At 39.3% G+C, this 15934-nt stretch overlaps 5 protein-coding genes across 7 annotated transcripts; 3 read left to right on the top strand and 2 right to left on the bottom strand.

Moving 5' to 3' along the window:
* The first annotated feature begins 1892 nt into the window (after positions 1-1892).
* On the top strand, positions 1893-4248 carry LOC108842021 (26S proteasome regulatory subunit 6B homolog). The gene is made up of 6 exons (XM_018614819.2): positions 1893-2440; positions 2550-2780; positions 2859-3017; positions 3200-3352; positions 3500-3583; positions 3918-4248. Exons 1-6 carry the CDS (start codon positions 1988-1990, stop codon positions 4050-4052), a joined length of 1215 nt encoding a protein of 404 aa, XP_018470321.1. The 5' UTR covers positions 1893-1987; the 3' UTR covers positions 4053-4248.
* A 588-nt stretch (positions 4249-4836) lies between these two features.
* On the top strand, positions 4837-7894 carry LOC108842019 (probable inactive receptor kinase At5g58300). 3 transcript variants are annotated; one of them, XM_057002586.1, is made up of 4 exons: positions 4837-5051; positions 5145-5244; positions 5664-7024; positions 7105-7894. In XM_057002586.1, the coding sequence occupies exons 3-4, from the start codon at positions 5683-5685 to the stop codon at positions 7740-7742; spliced, it is 1980 nt and encodes a 659-aa protein (XP_056858566.1). In that variant the 5' UTR covers positions 4837-5051; positions 5145-5244; positions 5664-5682; the 3' UTR covers positions 7743-7894. The 3 variants fall into 3 exon arrangements, with proteins under 3 accessions (XP_056858566.1, XP_018470319.1, XP_056858565.1); XM_018614817.2 differs by lacking the exon at positions 5145-5244 and having other exon boundaries at positions 4838-5051; XM_057002585.1 differs by lacking the exons at positions 4837-5051; positions 5145-5244 and having other exon boundaries at positions 5325-7024.
* LOC108842023 (methylesterase 18) lies at positions 7867-8887 on the bottom strand. Its single transcript, XM_018614820.2, has 2 exons — positions 8324-8887; positions 7867-8231 (listed from the first exon to the last, which is right to left on the bottom strand). Exons 1-2 carry the CDS (start codon positions 8831-8833, stop codon positions 7950-7952), a joined length of 792 nt encoding a protein of 263 aa, XP_018470322.2. The 5' UTR covers positions 8834-8887; the 3' UTR covers positions 7867-7949.
* Positions 8888-10050: 1163 nt separating this feature from the next.
* Positions 10051-13225, top strand: LOC108842483 (protein NETWORKED 4A-like). The gene is made up of 4 exons (XM_018615406.2): positions 10051-10779; positions 11108-11152; positions 11240-11294; positions 11641-13225. Exons 2-4 carry the CDS (start codon positions 11138-11140, stop codon positions 13113-13115), a joined length of 1545 nt encoding a protein of 514 aa, XP_018470908.2. The 5' UTR covers positions 10051-10779; positions 11108-11137; the 3' UTR covers positions 13116-13225.
* A 51-nt stretch (positions 13226-13276) lies between these two features.
* Positions 13277-15843, bottom strand: LOC108842484 (malate dehydrogenase [NADP], chloroplastic). The gene is made up of 12 exons (XM_018615407.2): positions 15580-15843; positions 15404-15497; positions 15194-15280; positions 14766-15103; positions 14602-14692; positions 14450-14524; positions 14262-14363; positions 14046-14168; positions 13890-13958; positions 13753-13821; positions 13611-13664; positions 13277-13527 (listed from the first exon to the last, which is right to left on the bottom strand). The coding sequence occupies exons 1-12, from the start codon at positions 15750-15752 to the stop codon at positions 13471-13473; spliced, it is 1332 nt and encodes a 443-aa protein (XP_018470909.1). The 5' UTR covers positions 15753-15843; the 3' UTR covers positions 13277-13470.
* Between the last annotated feature and the right edge of the window lie 91 nt (positions 15844-15934).

Raw genomic sequence — 15934 nt, 5'->3', positions numbered from 1 at the left:
ACTGATTATTTAATCATATTTCATTTAATACAGTCCCATAATTCCATTAATAGCATCTGACATATTCATCTACTGACCTCATTTCTGCATACAATAAATGTATAAACTACGTTTTGGGAGTATCGATCAATCAAAATATAAATTCAACTCAATCAAATATCTAGACCAATATGTAGTCTCTTCCGACTATTTTCCTCACTCTTCTCTTTTTTCTAAATCGTATTATTTCAGTTCTTTTTTTAACGTCTGAATCGATTATTATCGATTAATTATGCTATTACAATGATGAAAATATTACAAAGACGATTTTACAGCCGACAATTCTACTACCATGACCTCCGGATGTAAAAGCAATTGAACCCTTAATCAAACCACTGGACCAACGTGTTTCCACGTATCTTTTGTTGTTTTCCAGTTATTCTATAATTTCTTTTGTAATCTCGAGCTGAGATTAAAATTGGGAAATTGGTCTGTATAACCAAGAAAAAAGCATAATTCATGAGATAACCAATTTCCCTAATATAATGATACACAATGTGTCTTTTGTATAATATTGCCATCCTACCCTTTTATTTTACCGGTAAAACCTGCAAAACAATTATAATCTAAATTAATAACTAATGATTCTAAAAAAAAGACGTGGCTATACTTACTCTCACATAGCTAACAAAGTAATGGTAAAACATAGAAAGATCAAGCAGATTTGAGTGATGAAGATGCTACCCACTACGATTACGGAAAAGTTTGTGGAGAAAAAGAACGGTTTAGGAAGTTCGATGATGGAAATGGGGGATTTCTCAAAGTTTATAAGCGGCAGTCGCAAGGACGCCAAGACATGTATGTATCTTAATTTGAATAAATCTCTGTCGTATGTGTAGGAGAAGATGAACAGTAGTTTTATTTATTGTATTCTATTCTATTTATAAGCATATAGAATAGAAGTCTAAAATAATATGTTTCATTCCATTTGTTTAGAAATATATTTTGATATTTGGATTTAAGGTTTACATTTGGATTAGGGTTTACATTTGGATTAGAATTTAGTGATTAGAATTTAGGGTTTAGTATTTAGAAAGTGAGAAAGTATGGTTGGGATTAAAATTAATTTTTTCCATGCAATTATAGAGATTCCATACCTTCACTAATATGTACTATGTTATTTATTTTGTTCTATTTTATTTGGATTTTGGATTTGTATTTAGGTTTTGTGGTTTATATTTGGGTTTAGGGTTTACTTATTAGAGTTTAAGGTTTACATTTAGATTAGGGTTTAGTGATCAGAATTTAGGGTTTAGTATTTATAAGTTAAGAGGGTATGTTATGGATTAGTGTTATATTATTTATTATATTTCATTCTATTTAGATTTAGAGTTTATATTTGGGTTAATCTTATATTATTTAGATGATATGGTTTACTGATTAGGGTTTGAGATTTATTATTTAGGGGTTGTGGTGGGAGTGAGATAAGGTTTAATATCTAGAGATTTAGATTGGATTATGTATAGTATTTAGTGGTTGTGGTAGGATTATAATCCTATACTATTTAGATGATATAGAATAGAAAATTTGTTGTATATGTATGTGATCAATAAAATTATACGTGGATGGTTTTTTTTTTTCAAAAACTACGACGTCGCTTAATTTATAATTTGTAACTGGTAACCTATTAAATGAGAGGGTAGAACCGTAGAGAATAGGTGTAAAAAGCCTGACATTAAATTACGTCAAAATCATAGCTAGATTATTAATTTCACTTGAAAAAAAAGCTATCTCACCAATTAGCCCATTAAAATTTATCGTTTGTTTAAAGAAAAAAAAATGTATATATCGGGCCTGAACTAGTAACCAAAGGCCCATACCTTCTTAAGGAGACCACCCATAAATGGGGTTTGGATAAATCGCTCGTCACTATTTATTTTTATTCTTCTCGCAATCGAAACTTTTCTTCCTTCCCACTCCAGAAACTCCGTTTAGATCTCTCCGACAAATGGCCGCGGCGATGGTTCTCGACCCCAAACCATCTCCCTCCCTAACGGATCTCTCCACCCACGACGAGGAAGACCCTTACTCCCGCCTCAAATCCCTCGAACGTCAGCTAGAATTCACCGACATCCAAGAGGAGTACGTGAAAGACGAGCAGAAGAACCTCAAACGCGAGCTCCTGCGCGCTCAGGAGGAGGTCAAACGAATCCAGTCCGTGCCCTTAGTGATCGGCCAGTTCATGGAGATGGTCGATCAGAACAACGGCATCGTGGGGTCCACCACGGGCTCCAATTACTACGTCAGGATTCTCAGCACCATCAACAGAGAGGACCTGAAGCCTTCCGCTTCCGTCGCGCTTCACCGCCACTCGAACGCCCTCGTCGACGTCTTGCCGCCTGAGGCTGACTCTAGTATCTCGCTTCTTAGCCAGTCTGAGAAGCCTGACGTCTCCTACAATGTATAAAGTTTCCTCCTTTTTGAATTTTTTTAGGGTAAAGTTTCCTCCTTTTTCGAATTTTTAGGGTTTGGGTTATTGAAAGGTGTTGGCTTTTTTTGTGTTTGTGTAGGACATTGGAGGATGTGATATTCAGAAGCAGGAGATTCGTGAGGCTGTTGAGTTGCCGTTGACACATCACGATCTTTATAAGCAGATTGGGATTGACCCTCCGCGAGGTGTGTTGCTCTATGGACCTCCTGGTACTGGGAAGACTATGTTGGCTAAGGCTGTTGCTAACCATACAACCGCTGCTTTTATTAGGGTTGTTGGCTCTGAGTTTGTGCAGAAGTACCTCGGCGAGGTAAGCTTTTTAAATTGTTTTGAGGTTTTAGTGGGTGTTTCTGTTTGGATGTCTGAGTTGCTTGCCTTTCTATTGCAGGGACCTCGTATGGTTCGTGATGTCTTCCGTCTTGCTAAAGAAAATGCTCCAGCTATTATCTTTATTGATGAGGTTGATGCAATCGCTACTGCTAGGTTTGATGCTCAAACAGGAGCTGATAGGGAAGTTCAGCGTATTCTCATGGAACTACTTAATCAGGTGTGAACAGTAAACAAATAAGCTTATCTTTGATATTCTTTTAGAGTTTAATTTAGATTTTATGCTGTAGACTGATAGAGTCTAGAAAAGAACTGTCTTTTCGTCTTCGTTTAATAAGTGGCATGATGCCTGACTTTCAGATTGAGTTGTGTTCTAAACTTGTTTTGTTGAATTCGATGTAGATGGATGGATTTGACCAGACCGTGAATGTCAAGGTCATAATGGCAACCAACAGGGCAGACACTCTTGATCCTGCGCTCTTACGTCCTGGAAGACTTGATCGTAAGATTGAGTTCCCCCTTCCCGATAGACGTCAAAAGAGACTTGTTTTCCAGGTAAGATAACTACCACAAGTACTTGTGAAAGAGATACGAAACCAAAAGATTTCTTAAAGAAAGTGTTCACTGCTCTATCTCTCAATAAGTACAACACATTTATGTTTGTCACAGTTTCTGTCTTATAACTGTCTTCTCCTTGTGTAGGTATGCACTGCCAAAATGAACCTCAGCGATGAGGTTGACTTGGAAGACTATGTTTCACGTCCTGATAAAATTAGCGCTGCTGAGGTTAGTTTTGCTAACTTATATTCTACGCTTCCCACTAGAGTTGCTTTTCGATGTATATATAGAATCCATAGTTTCTAGATCACCACCTAATGAGGGCTGTTTTGGGCATTATGTGTGGATGTTAGCTGAGTCTTCCAGTCTTTGTACATCATTGCCCTGAACTGAATTATTGAGAATCTAACCTTGAAAATAAGATGGTTTGGTTTACCTAGTCTGGCGGTCATGTACATGAGAACTGACCCTAGAAGGCTTGTATGAAAGATGAGGATTGTGCAGCCAAAGATGATAGATATTAGACAACACATTAATTCAATTTTTATGTTGAACAATGCAGATAGCAGCAATCTGCCAGGAAGCTGGAATGCATGCAGTGCGTAAGAACAGATACGTGATATTGCCTAAGGATTTCGAGAAGGGTTACCGCTCAAATGTGAAGAAGCCAGACACGGACTTTGAGTTCTACAAGTGAGGAGAAAGCGGAGTCGGGAATCAGAGTATGCTGTGTTGTTAAAATTCCTTTTGTTTATTTTATGGACATGGATATGCAGTTTAATGTATGAGCTTCGTTGCATATCTCTAGTGTATGAAGCTCAAATTCAATTATGTTTGTGTTTAGCCTCTCAGCTTTTACAGTTCAGTTTATAAGAAAAAGTGGCAGTTCAATATATGAAGTTATGAACTAAGTTACGTCTCTAATTCATTGAGCTCTCTCAGCTTCTTACAGTTCCATATAGAAGAAAAACAGTGGATGATGTTGTCTGAGAATTGGAAAAGCATGGTACAAGATGAAGCACCAAGTACTACTAATAATAATGTGTTGTTTTGATTAAAGAGACAGAGACAGAAACAGTGATGATCAAGAAGTGGTTGGCAAAAGAAGAACGAGCTGGGTTTATCTTCTGTTGGGATTTGGTAGATGATGACATGACTAGTTTCACTTTGGCATGGTTTTCACAATCAAGAATGATGCAAATCGAGAGAAAATAGTAACAAGAGTAGTTGGACAGGTCAGGACTATTATTACCATTACCAAATGATTACTTTACGAATATAAATATAAAAATCTAGGTTTTTTTTTTGGTAACAAGATTTTGCGTTTGGCGGAGTGTATTTGTCATTTTGTTATATCTTAAGAATCTTAGACTTGGTCAGTCTCTGGGTCACTCTCTACTCTTAGCGTTTGTTGCGGTCTTAACACATTAACATGATTTAGTCTAACGACTCAACTGTGTTATCCTTAATAAATACGTCTCTTTTCTTTAACTTCACTATACTTTTCTTCCATTACTTTAGTTTTCCTTTTCTGGCTTCTTCTCTCCGTCTCTCCCACTAGCCCCCACACGCATTGCCCTTTCTTCTTTCTTCTCTTTCACCATTTCAAGATCGAGTATAGTATCCACAAGATTTCACCATTGCCTCCTCTTCTGGTTTCCTGAGTTCCTCATTGCCCACTGTACTACTCTCTCAGGTTTATCTTTCTCTCTCTCTTCTTCTTTTGTAAGTTTCTATAATTGTCTAGTTGTGGAATTATACTGAAACTCGCTCCATGTTCTCCGGTTAGGTGGGTAGGAAAGTTTCAAGACTGTATAGTCTTAGTGACGTGGTTTTTGTTTAATACCCTGTTTTGCTCTTAATACAAGGCTGTTTGTTCAACAACTCCGGTAAAACTGAACACTCAAACTCATCTTTATTTACTTAGCGACATTGTCCACATGATGGACACGCCTCTGCTTCTTTCTCTATACCTTTGACAAAAAGAAGTTGCTTTTTTTAAATGCTCATCAAAGTTTTGTGTTAAAGTTTGGCTCTTTAGCTTTATTCCTTTTGCTTTGCCTTTTCTTTTTAGTTGGATGCTTCAGTTTCTTATTTTTAGCCTCTTGCATTTCCCAATGATAAAAGATAAAGATAAACAGTGTCATACTTTTTCTTGAAGATCTAATTTATAGCATCTTCATTTGTTTTTCCTGATATAATTACTTCTTTCAGAACTATATAGTAGTTTCTAGCATTAGTTTTCAACTTACTTTTTGAAGATCAGACTGGGAATTGCTCATCATCTTCTCATTTTCTTTTAAAGCAGGAGGGGACAGGAAGTAGTCATGCTGACGATGCAGCTCCATTTCCAGTTTGATGCTGGTCAAATCTTCACCTTGAAACTCTCAAGAGGCTTCTTGTCTACTTGTCTTGTCTCTTTCTTGTTTGTCACAACTACTTTCTACTCTTCTGCTATTGCTGATTTGAACTCGGATAGGCAAGCTCTTCTTTCCTTTGCTGGTTCTGTTCCTCATCTTAGAAAGCTCAACTGGAACTCCACTAACCATATCTGCAAATCATGGGTTGGTGTCACTTGCACTCCTGATGGTACTGGTGTTCTCGCTCTCCGCCTTCCTGGAATAGGACTCGTGGGAACCATCCCTCCAAACACACTTGGTAAACTAGAATCACTCGAAACTCTCAGTTTGAGATCAAACCTCATTGGTGGTAACCTTCCTCCTGATGTTTCATCTCTCCTTTCACTACGTTACCTCTATCTCCAACATAACAACTTCTCCGGTGAGGTTCCTACCTTTTTGTCCCAAAACCTCAGTATCGTGGATCTCTCATTCAACTCTTTCACCGGGAAGATACCAACAACCTTACAAAACCAGAAGCAACTGACAAAGTTGAGTCTCCAAAACAACAAACTCTCTGGACCAATACCTAATCTGGATACAAGCAGCCTGAGACTTTTAAACTTGAGCAACAATCATCTTAATGGTTCAATACCCTCTGCACTTGGTAAGTTTCCAAGTTCATCTTTTGCTGGAAACTCACTGTTATGTGGACTTCCCCTGAAACCATGTGCCGCTCCCTCTAGCCCTTCTCCTCTCACCCCTCCCGTCTCCTCACCTCCTCCATTGCCGCCGTTTCCTCACAAAGAAGGTCCCAAAAGGAAGTTACACATGAGCACTTTCATACTCATTACAGCTGGCGGGGCTGCCCTGCTGCTCTTGGTCAGCGCAATTATCTTATACTGTTGTGTCAAGAAAAAGGACAAGAGGGAAGACAGCATCGCAAACACAAAGACTCTGACTGAGAAAGCAAAGCAAGAATTTGGAAGTGGGGTACAAGAACCTGAGAAGAATAAGCTGGTGTTCTTTGAAGGATGCTCATATAACTTTGATCTTGAGGATTTGTTAAGGGCATCAGCGGAAGTACTAGGAAAAGGTAGTTATGGAACAGCATACAAGGCTGTCTTAGAGGAATCCACTACCGTTGTGGTGAAAAGACTGAGGGAAGTGGCAGTTGGAAAGAAGGAATTTGAACAGCAGATGGAGATTATCAGTGGAGTTGGGAAACACCCTAACGTTGTTCCCCTTCGTGCTTATTATTACAACAAGGATGAGAAGCTCATGGTTTGTGACTATTACCCTGGTGGAAACTTATCATCACTCCTTCACGGTTAGTCTTCTCACCCATCTTCGTTTAATGGTTTTATATTTACCTCCTTGGGTTTAGATTGGTTTTTGATGTCATGGCAGGTAACCAGGGAAGTGAGAGAAGGCCTCCAGACTGGGACTCCAGACTGAGAATCATTCTCGCTGCAGCAAGAGGTGTAGCTCACCTCCATCAAGTTGGAGGTCCAAAGTTCAGTCATGGAAACATAAAGTCCTCAAATGTGATTATGAAGCAGGAGAGTGATGTGTGCGTTTCTGATTATGGTCTGACACCACTGATGGCTGTGCCCGTAGCTGCAATGAGAGGTGCAGGCTACCGCGCACCAGAAGTGATAGAAACAAGGAAACACACTCATAAATCAGATGTTTACAGTTTCGGTGTACTTATACTGGAGATGCTGACTGGGAAGTCTCCAGTGCAGTCGCCAAGTAGGGAGGACATGGTTGATCTCCCGAGGTGGGTGCAGTCAGTGGTGAGAGAGGAATGGACAAGCGAGGTGTTTGATGTTGAGCTAATGAAGTTTCAGAACATTGAAGAAGAAATGGTGCAGATGCTGCAGATTGCTATGGCGTGTGTGGCTCAAGTGGCTGAGGTACGACCAACCATGGACGATGTGGTTAGGATGATTGAAGAGATAAGAGTTTCAGAATCTTCTGAGACAAGGCCATCTTCGGATGACAATAGCAAACCCAAGGACTCTATTGTTCAAACCACCCCTTGATTATTATTATTGCCCCATTTTTATTTCTATGCTTTTGAGTTTGTAAGTCTTTTCTGTTGATTGTTTGGAGTAAGACGCCGTTACATAGCAATTATTGTTGGATCTTGTCTTGTGTCTCATGATATATATGAATATGATCCAGTTTTATTCAATTAGCTATTAAAAAGATAGAATTGGAGGAGTTCCAGATAGATGTGTAAAGAGAAATCAGGGAGAGATAGATGAGGCTGCTTCAAGGAGGATTTTATAGAGAGCTTCAGGTTGGGAGAAAAATGCAGAGTGATCACTCTCTTGAAGAAGGAAGTATTGAGCAGGAGGCCAGAGGGTAACCATTAAGTCCTGACGACTTGATTGGAACATATGGTCCTTGCCTGTCTTAACGTAGACCCTTGGGATTTTGTCAGCCTCTGGTGCTGCTGGGATATCCACTATGCCTGCAAATGCCATGACAGGGGCTGGGCGCAGAAGTGTGGTGGCCAGTGTGTAATCCTGATTATATACATGAATGGATGAATAAAGATTCTTTTAAAAAAAGGTTATAAGCAAAGATCATAATATAGAGTTTGGTAATAAAAGATCACCTCCATAGGGCTCTCGTTGTAATACTTGTCCTGGACATACTCAGGTTTCATCATCATGCTTGTTGGGAGGTTCTCGGGTCCGTTTCCAAAAGTGAAGTCCCATATCTTCTCAGCTTCCGACTCAATCAGCCCTGAACAGATCTTCAATACTTCCTTGAGAACTGGGGGAATTACGGTACCAGGTTTGACCATGGCTGCTGCGACGTAAACAGCCATGGAGACTTTGGAAGGATACTGGCACATGGCAGCCGTCATGCTCCCTCCTCCAACGCTGTGGCTCACCAGAATGACCTTTTTGTCGAGGGGAAGTTGGGAGAGGAAGTCATAGAGAGGCTGGTTGTAGTCATCAAGAGAGGACACAGTGTTTGGATCAGTTATGTTGATCCCAGCACCCTTGAGGTCGATGCAAGTGGCCTTATGACCATTCTTCCTCAGTGAATTGGCGAGCTTGTACCAACACCATCCTCCATGCCCTGCACCGTGCACAAACACAAAATGATGTTCACTCATCTTCAAAATCTTTTTCTAATACAATTAGTATTTCTTCCTAGTAGTATCTTTTGTAGCTAGGTAATATCTGTTTATATGGCTGAGATGTGTTTGTCATCGACTCATCATGTCAATTTGTCTTTACCTAACCACTGTGAAATGCTGATTTGTCTTTACCTAACCACTGTGAAATGCTGCTTTGTCAAAACTAACAACGTTTATCACGTTCGTCATTATCCTTACCTGTCTGTCTCATCTTGAACTCTTGTTGTGTAGTGAAGCAAACTTTGGAGGTCCATATTATTCGAAACCAAAGAACAAGTGAACCAAAACCTATATTACATAATCGGAAGCGGATACACAGAATCGAAAATGATACGTAGATGTGTTAGGAACGTATATCAAACTACATATTTATACAAAATTTAAGAATGATTTTATAAAATTTATGACTAAAAATTGTGATATTCAAATTAAAAATAAAAATAACTTATTGATTTTTGATAATTTTATATCCGTTCAATTAACTTCATATAATAATTGTAAAAATAGTTACAAATTATGTTTATAAAAATATTATCTAATTTAGAAACGATTTTCTGATTCTGATTTGAAGTACGTTGGATGAAGCTTCCGTAATACAGTTTTAATTTGTTCTGTTTTGAAAAATATCTATATGCTTTCTGTTTGAATATGGGTATTCTCCTTTTGGTCCCCCACATCACTATTGACTCTTCTCCTTTCTTACTTTTTTTTGGTAAAACACTCTTCTCCTTTCTTGTTTGTACGCTATAAGTTTCTAACCAAGAGATATTTTTTTTTCAAAACTAAATAAAATAGATAATTAAATTAAAATAAATAAACTGAACTAAAATTACTCAAGGGTTTTGCATGCTTCATACTTATCAAAGAAGTTTGGTGAAGTAAAATGCGTACAGTTTATATTTATCTAAGAATATTCTCGACCCAGTTTTCTTAAATATAAGTTTAAAACATTTTAGTATTTTACCTGTCGTTACCAAAAGCACTAGATTGACATTTCTTTAACAATAACATTATACTCCTATAATTACTTTTAAATAAAATATGAAACAAAATAGTCAAGTATTATGATGTTACAATCTTTGTTTTATGATTTTATTATTCACATTAAGATTTGGGTAAAAAAAAGGATCTGCCAGATTATACTTGTATATTTGCACTGACTAATCAAAAAGACTATCTTAAATCTAGCAGCTATCACAAAACAATTACATTTATTTAAACGATAACATAAAAAGTATTTGTCGAAATTTTATATAGGGTAATCAGTTGTGCATGTCAGCAGTTGAAAATTTAGTTTTTAAAAATAAATAATACGTAATGTTTAATGCATTAAATCTGAAGTGCAATGAAAAGCTAAAAGGAAGTGGAGCGCCACAAAAGAAAGTTTGAATTGGCCTTTTGAAGTAAGACACAGAGATAACGCGATTACTTCCCGTAAACCCTGAAAAAGTCTTCCCATTTAAATACATTTCGAAAAAAAGACGTGATTTTAAGACTAGAAAGAATAGAAAAAGGCATTCGAAGTATTCAAGGTCTGCAAAATTGATATTCTGAGTGGATGATGATCCACCTTCGAGTATGCGTGAATAGCAACATAACAATAATAAATACTACTAAAACGTGAGGAAATAGTCTTGGATGACCATTTATTACTTTAATGAATTAATAGTCGGTTGGATTAGTGGGAGAGAGGTCAAATTACAACCCCCTCTATAAGTATACTCCTCTTCTATCACCATATGGACACTGTGTATTAAGTCTCAAAATTACATACACTTAATACATAAATCACTTGGCCACGTTACAAGTTAGGACCTGTCCGCAATATCTTTGTTAAGTGCAAACATTCTTTTTGACTTTAAAAAGCTCCTTGCATTGCACATCTCCCTCTGCAAGCCTCTGCATCTTCTTCTTAGTATCAGGTTCTCCTTTTGTTCTTTTCTGTGTATACGTATTTGCATATATTGTCATGATTCTTTCTCAACAGTTACACTATCTTTTTTTTGTATTATTTGTCTTCTTTTTTTTTTTTTTTTTGGTATCTCTGGTGTCTGGGCAGCCACTTTCCCAAATATCCCCCGAAGGGGTCCAGCGCCCCAGCAGTAAGGATGTTAAATCGCTGTGGCCGGGTTTCGAAGCTGGGTGGCGGGCACCTCAGCCGAGGTTCCATTACCACCAGGCTACGAAGCCCGGTTATTATTTGTCTTCTTTTCCCATTGTTTCATATGACTGTTTCTTGTGTGTTTCCAGCTTTGCTTAGGGTCCATCTATTTTGCAGCAATGGATTATGATCTGGTAACATCCAAAATATATAAGCTTTCCTTTATTTAATACCACAATGATCAACCTTAGTTTCTCATTCTTGATTCTTGGATTTGTCAGTTTCGTTCCAAGAAGAGTATGAAAAACAACAGGTGGCTCGAGCATAATCTCGATGGTGAGTAGTCAGTCCATCTAATTGGTGTCATTATCTTGTTATATAGCATGTGTTCTGTTAAATTCGGGCATTCATTCATTAACACTCCCCCCTCATGCTCTAATACCATATTAAATTCAAGTTTATCATAGTTCTCCAACTAAAATCAATTAGCTATTAACGAATTGTTTCTATTATTTTTTTTGGTAACGTAGTGGATTGTTTCTAATTCTTTATATATTAGTTAATTATGCGAGACTTCATTCGTTTATTAACATGTTCAATTTCATAAAAGAAAATATATACACTGCCAACTTTGTTTCTTGTAAAAGGATGTAAATGTGTATGTATGTGTGGTGATGATCAGACATGGACAGGAGCGTGAAAAAAATGGTGAAGTTGATAGAAGAGGACGCAGATTCGCTAGCCAAGAAGGCAGAGATGTATTACCAGAAGAGACCTGAGCTTATAAGCCTGGTCGATGAGTTTCACCGTATGTACCGTTCTCTAGCCGAGCGTTACGAGGACCTCTCCTCCTCTGACCTCACTACTGAGCTTAACAACAATAGGTTAGGCCGTCCTCCTTCCCGCCGTGCTCCTGGTTTTGACTACTTCCTTGGCAATAACGGAGGAGGCCTTCCCTCTGATCTTTATCACAAAGATGTAGATGATGTCGCTTCCGTTACCGACTCCGAACAGGAATGGGATGATACATCTTCTCTGGCTAGTTACCCCGGTTACGTGACCGTTGGCTCTGATTTTCAGTCCATGACCAAGAGGGTCGCTGATCTCGAGATTGAGCTACGTGAAGCCAAAGAGAGACTCAAGATGCAGCTCGAAGGTAACACCGAAGGCTTGTCGCTGACAAGGGTGAAGAGTGAGAGCAAGATTGTTGATTATCCAGCGAAACTCGCTGCTTGTGAGCAAGAGCTGAGAGATGCAAACGAGAGGATACTCAACTCAGAAGACCAAATCTTCATGTTGAAGAATCAGCTCGCTAGGTACTTGCCGTCTGTGTTGGATGACGACGAGCAGGAGAGTGGTGAAGGAGGAGAAGAATATTCCAGACAAGAGATGGACGTTGAGACTTTGTCTGAAGAGCTGAGAGTTGCAAACCTGAGGCTCCGGGAGGCAGAGAGAGAGAACGGCATCATGAGAAGAGAAGTTGAGAAGAGCAAGTCTGATGACGCTAAGCTCAAGAGCCTCCAGAACCTGCTGGAGTCGGCGCAGAAAGAGACTGCAGCGTGGAAAAGCAAGTCTACCGCAGATAGAAGAGAGGTGGCGAAGCTGCACGACAGAGTCTCCATGTTGAAACATAGTTTAGCAGGTAGAGACCATGAGCTCAGGGATCTGAAGACAGCTCTGTCCGACGCAGAGGAGAAGATATTCCCGGAGAAGGCGCAGTTCAAAGACGAGATATCCAGCCTGTTGGAGGAGAAAACACACCGCGACGAGCAGTTTAGCGAGCTGGAAGCACAAGTGCGTTACCTTGAAGAGGAGATAAGAAGGGTGAGCAATGAGAAAATGGAAGAGGAGGAGAGGCTGAAGGGAGAAATCGAGGCGCTGACAGTGGAGAAGGAAGAGAAAGAGAGATGCATAGAGACTTTAAACCAAAAGATGAGTGAGCTTGAATCATCTCTGACTGTGCTTGAATATGAAATGAAAGCAAAAGAGAGTAAGACGATTGAGATGGAGGAGGAGGTGGAGAAGCTGAGGAGTGAGCTAGAGGAAGTAGCAGAAGAGAAGAGGGAAGTGATAAGACAACTCTGTTTTTCACTGGACTACTCCAAAGACGAGTGCAAGAGACTACACACAATGCCTATTCAGGGCATCGACCACTAAGATCTTTCTCCATTTTTCGCTTTTTTTTTTTTGATTCTGATGTATAGCATCTAATACTATTTGTAACTTTGTTTTTGTTGCTCTTTCACATATAGAAAGAGCTGTTTTTTGGGGGGTTTGTTTGTTTAATTAAAAGAAAAGAAAAATAAAAGATCAAAAGATTTAGGAACAGTTTGTGTTTGACATTAGATATGGGCATTATCTAGTTTACAAACACTACTGTATATGACTTTTGACGCATTATATAAATAAGAAGTGTTTCTTTTAACTTATTCGAACAATCAACATGAGTAATGAGGGTAAGCTAACAACCCAGAAGAGAGTGCTTACTTGAGATGCTCACCACCCTCAAAAATCAAACTTCACCAGGAAGCATAGTATCTACCGGACCAAGATCACAGAAGGCGATGCCCTGAAGTACACATCCATGAAGCAACTGAAAGTTAGCTACCTATCAAAATGGTTTTATTTTGAATAAACAAGACAAATACTTACATCTCCTGTGAGGTGTGCAACACATTTCTTCTCAGCCAACAGTTCCGCCTCAGACTGCACAATGTTGTCATTTATCTCAGTTTAACTTCTGGCATTTAGAGACAAAACCCTCAAAAGACTGATATCTAAGAAGGCTTGTTACCTTGGCGATTCGGTTGCGAAGGTAGTCATCAAATTCTACATCTTTAACAAGCTCATAATCTCCATCTCCCTGGAAAGAAACCAGGTTTGAGAGTTACCACTAGAGAAAAGCATGCAAGTAACAAGGATAGAACATACCTTTGATCGGCATGGCATGCTGAAGACGAGGTCCTCTGCAATACCATAAGGATTTCCATTTGTGTACACCTATAATTTACATTACCACAACAACCCTATCAAAGTCTAAACCAATCTACCCTGCTGTTATCTAAATGCGTGTAAGAGAATATGTACCCCAGTTGAAAACCAATCACCCTCAGGAGTAGGAGTCACGAGAGACTTGATAGCATCAACAATGGAAACAGCAGTAGAAGCAGCAGAAGACCGACCCCATTTCTGAATTAGTAAGCCACCTCTCTGTAAACACAAACACAAAATCATCTTGGTCAGCCAATAGTGTTATCTCCTATTGCAGAAATCAACACAATATCAGAGGAAACGCCATGTTACCTTCTGTACACTCTCAGTGAATCCCTCTTCTAACCATTTGTGATCTGTAATAACCTCCTTCACCGGCCGACCATTGATTCTTGCATTTAAGAAGTCTGGCACCTAATTCACCTCTCAAAGATAAGAGAAACATCCCCAAGATACAGATAAACAAACAACAAAGGACACCAGAGCAAGTTAAGACAAACCTGAGTCGTGGAGTGATTTCCCCATATGGTCATGTTAGATACTTTGTCGTAGAAGACGCCTGCTTTAAGAGCAAGCTACAAAATAGAATTTCTAATCATACGAATGAAAAAAATGCACATAATCACATATATGTGCGAGTAAGATGTGGTACCTGACATTTAGCCCGATTCTCGTCCAACCTCGTGAGGGCATGGAAGTTCTTTGCAGGAATGTTGGGAGCATTTTTAAGACAGATCAAGGCACTAAGTAGAAGAGAAAATGATTTAAGATGTTGGGCGATGATTAAGAGTGGTGAATGGAAGAATGTTAGCTTACTTAGTGTTGCAAGGATTCCCCACTACAAGGACCTTGACATTAGGAGAGGCAACCGCGTTAAGAGCTTTGCCCTGCTCAGCAAAGATCTGGCCATTGATGTCCAACAAGGCAGCACGTTCCATTCCAGGGCCTCGAGGTTTTGCACCAATGAGAAGAGCCCAGTCCACATCTTGGAAGACTTCATATGGATCTGTTCCTATATCAACTTCTCTCAACAAGGGGAACAAGGAATCCTCGAGTTCCATCGCAACACCTTCGAGAGCTTGGATTGATCTCTCTGATCCTAGTAGTTTCAAAGCAATGGGTTGGTCTGGTCCAAACACTGCACCTGAAGCAAGCTACACAAGATAAAGACCATATGATTGGTAAGTAACCCTATCTGATGAAACAGTAATTAAAGAAAAAGAAAGAAAGAAGGAACAACTTACTTTGAAGAGAAGGTGGTTTGAGATCATGCCTGCAGCACCTGAGACTGTAATATTGATCATCTTCTTCCATGACTTCGTCTGCTCTTCCTGCAACCACACACACATCACACATGGTAACTCAAAACCAAAGCATATTGCAGATTAAGATGACAAGCAGACTAATATCTCCAGTCTCACGAGAAGATAGGGAGAGATAGAGGGTAAGATTACAGCTTTAAGGTCATAGGTGAGACAGAACACTCCATAACACTCTTTCTTCGTCTTCACGGATCCATTGTCTTGAACCGCAACAGGTGCTTGGTTACTTTTATTATAAAATTCAAAATAAGCATCTGATCAGATAAAAGGTTGAAACTTGAATAATTAGGAGGCGTAAAGAGACTTACTTCTGAGAAACAGAGCAAGAGACTTTGAAGTTAGAAGTTGTGTGGAGCGGTGGGAGAAGAAGATGGCGAAACTGGTTTGGAAGATGCGATTTTGAAGAGAGACGAAGCCGAGACGAAGAGTGGAGGGAAGGCGACGTCGTTTTGGGGGTTGAAAGCTCTGCCATCATGGCCATTATCGCACAGACACAAACTGTGTGAAAGTGAGAAGTCAGAAAACGGAAGTATGGAGAAGAAGACAGAGAGCGCGCCAAGCAAGCTAGTGAAATGAGGGAGGATTGGGAGAATTTAAGGTTCAGATCATGACACGTGTCTGTTAGTTGACTTCAGGAAGGCCCAGCGCGTGAAGCCGGCGAAA

This window comes from Raphanus sativus, chromosome 2 (genome assembly GCF_000801105.2).
Source record: "Raphanus sativus cultivar WK10039 chromosome 2, ASM80110v3, whole genome shotgun sequence".
Taxonomy (NCBI): domain Eukaryota; kingdom Viridiplantae; phylum Streptophyta; class Magnoliopsida; order Brassicales; family Brassicaceae; genus Raphanus; species Raphanus sativus.
This window is presented reverse-complemented; position numbering and strand designations above follow the sequence as displayed.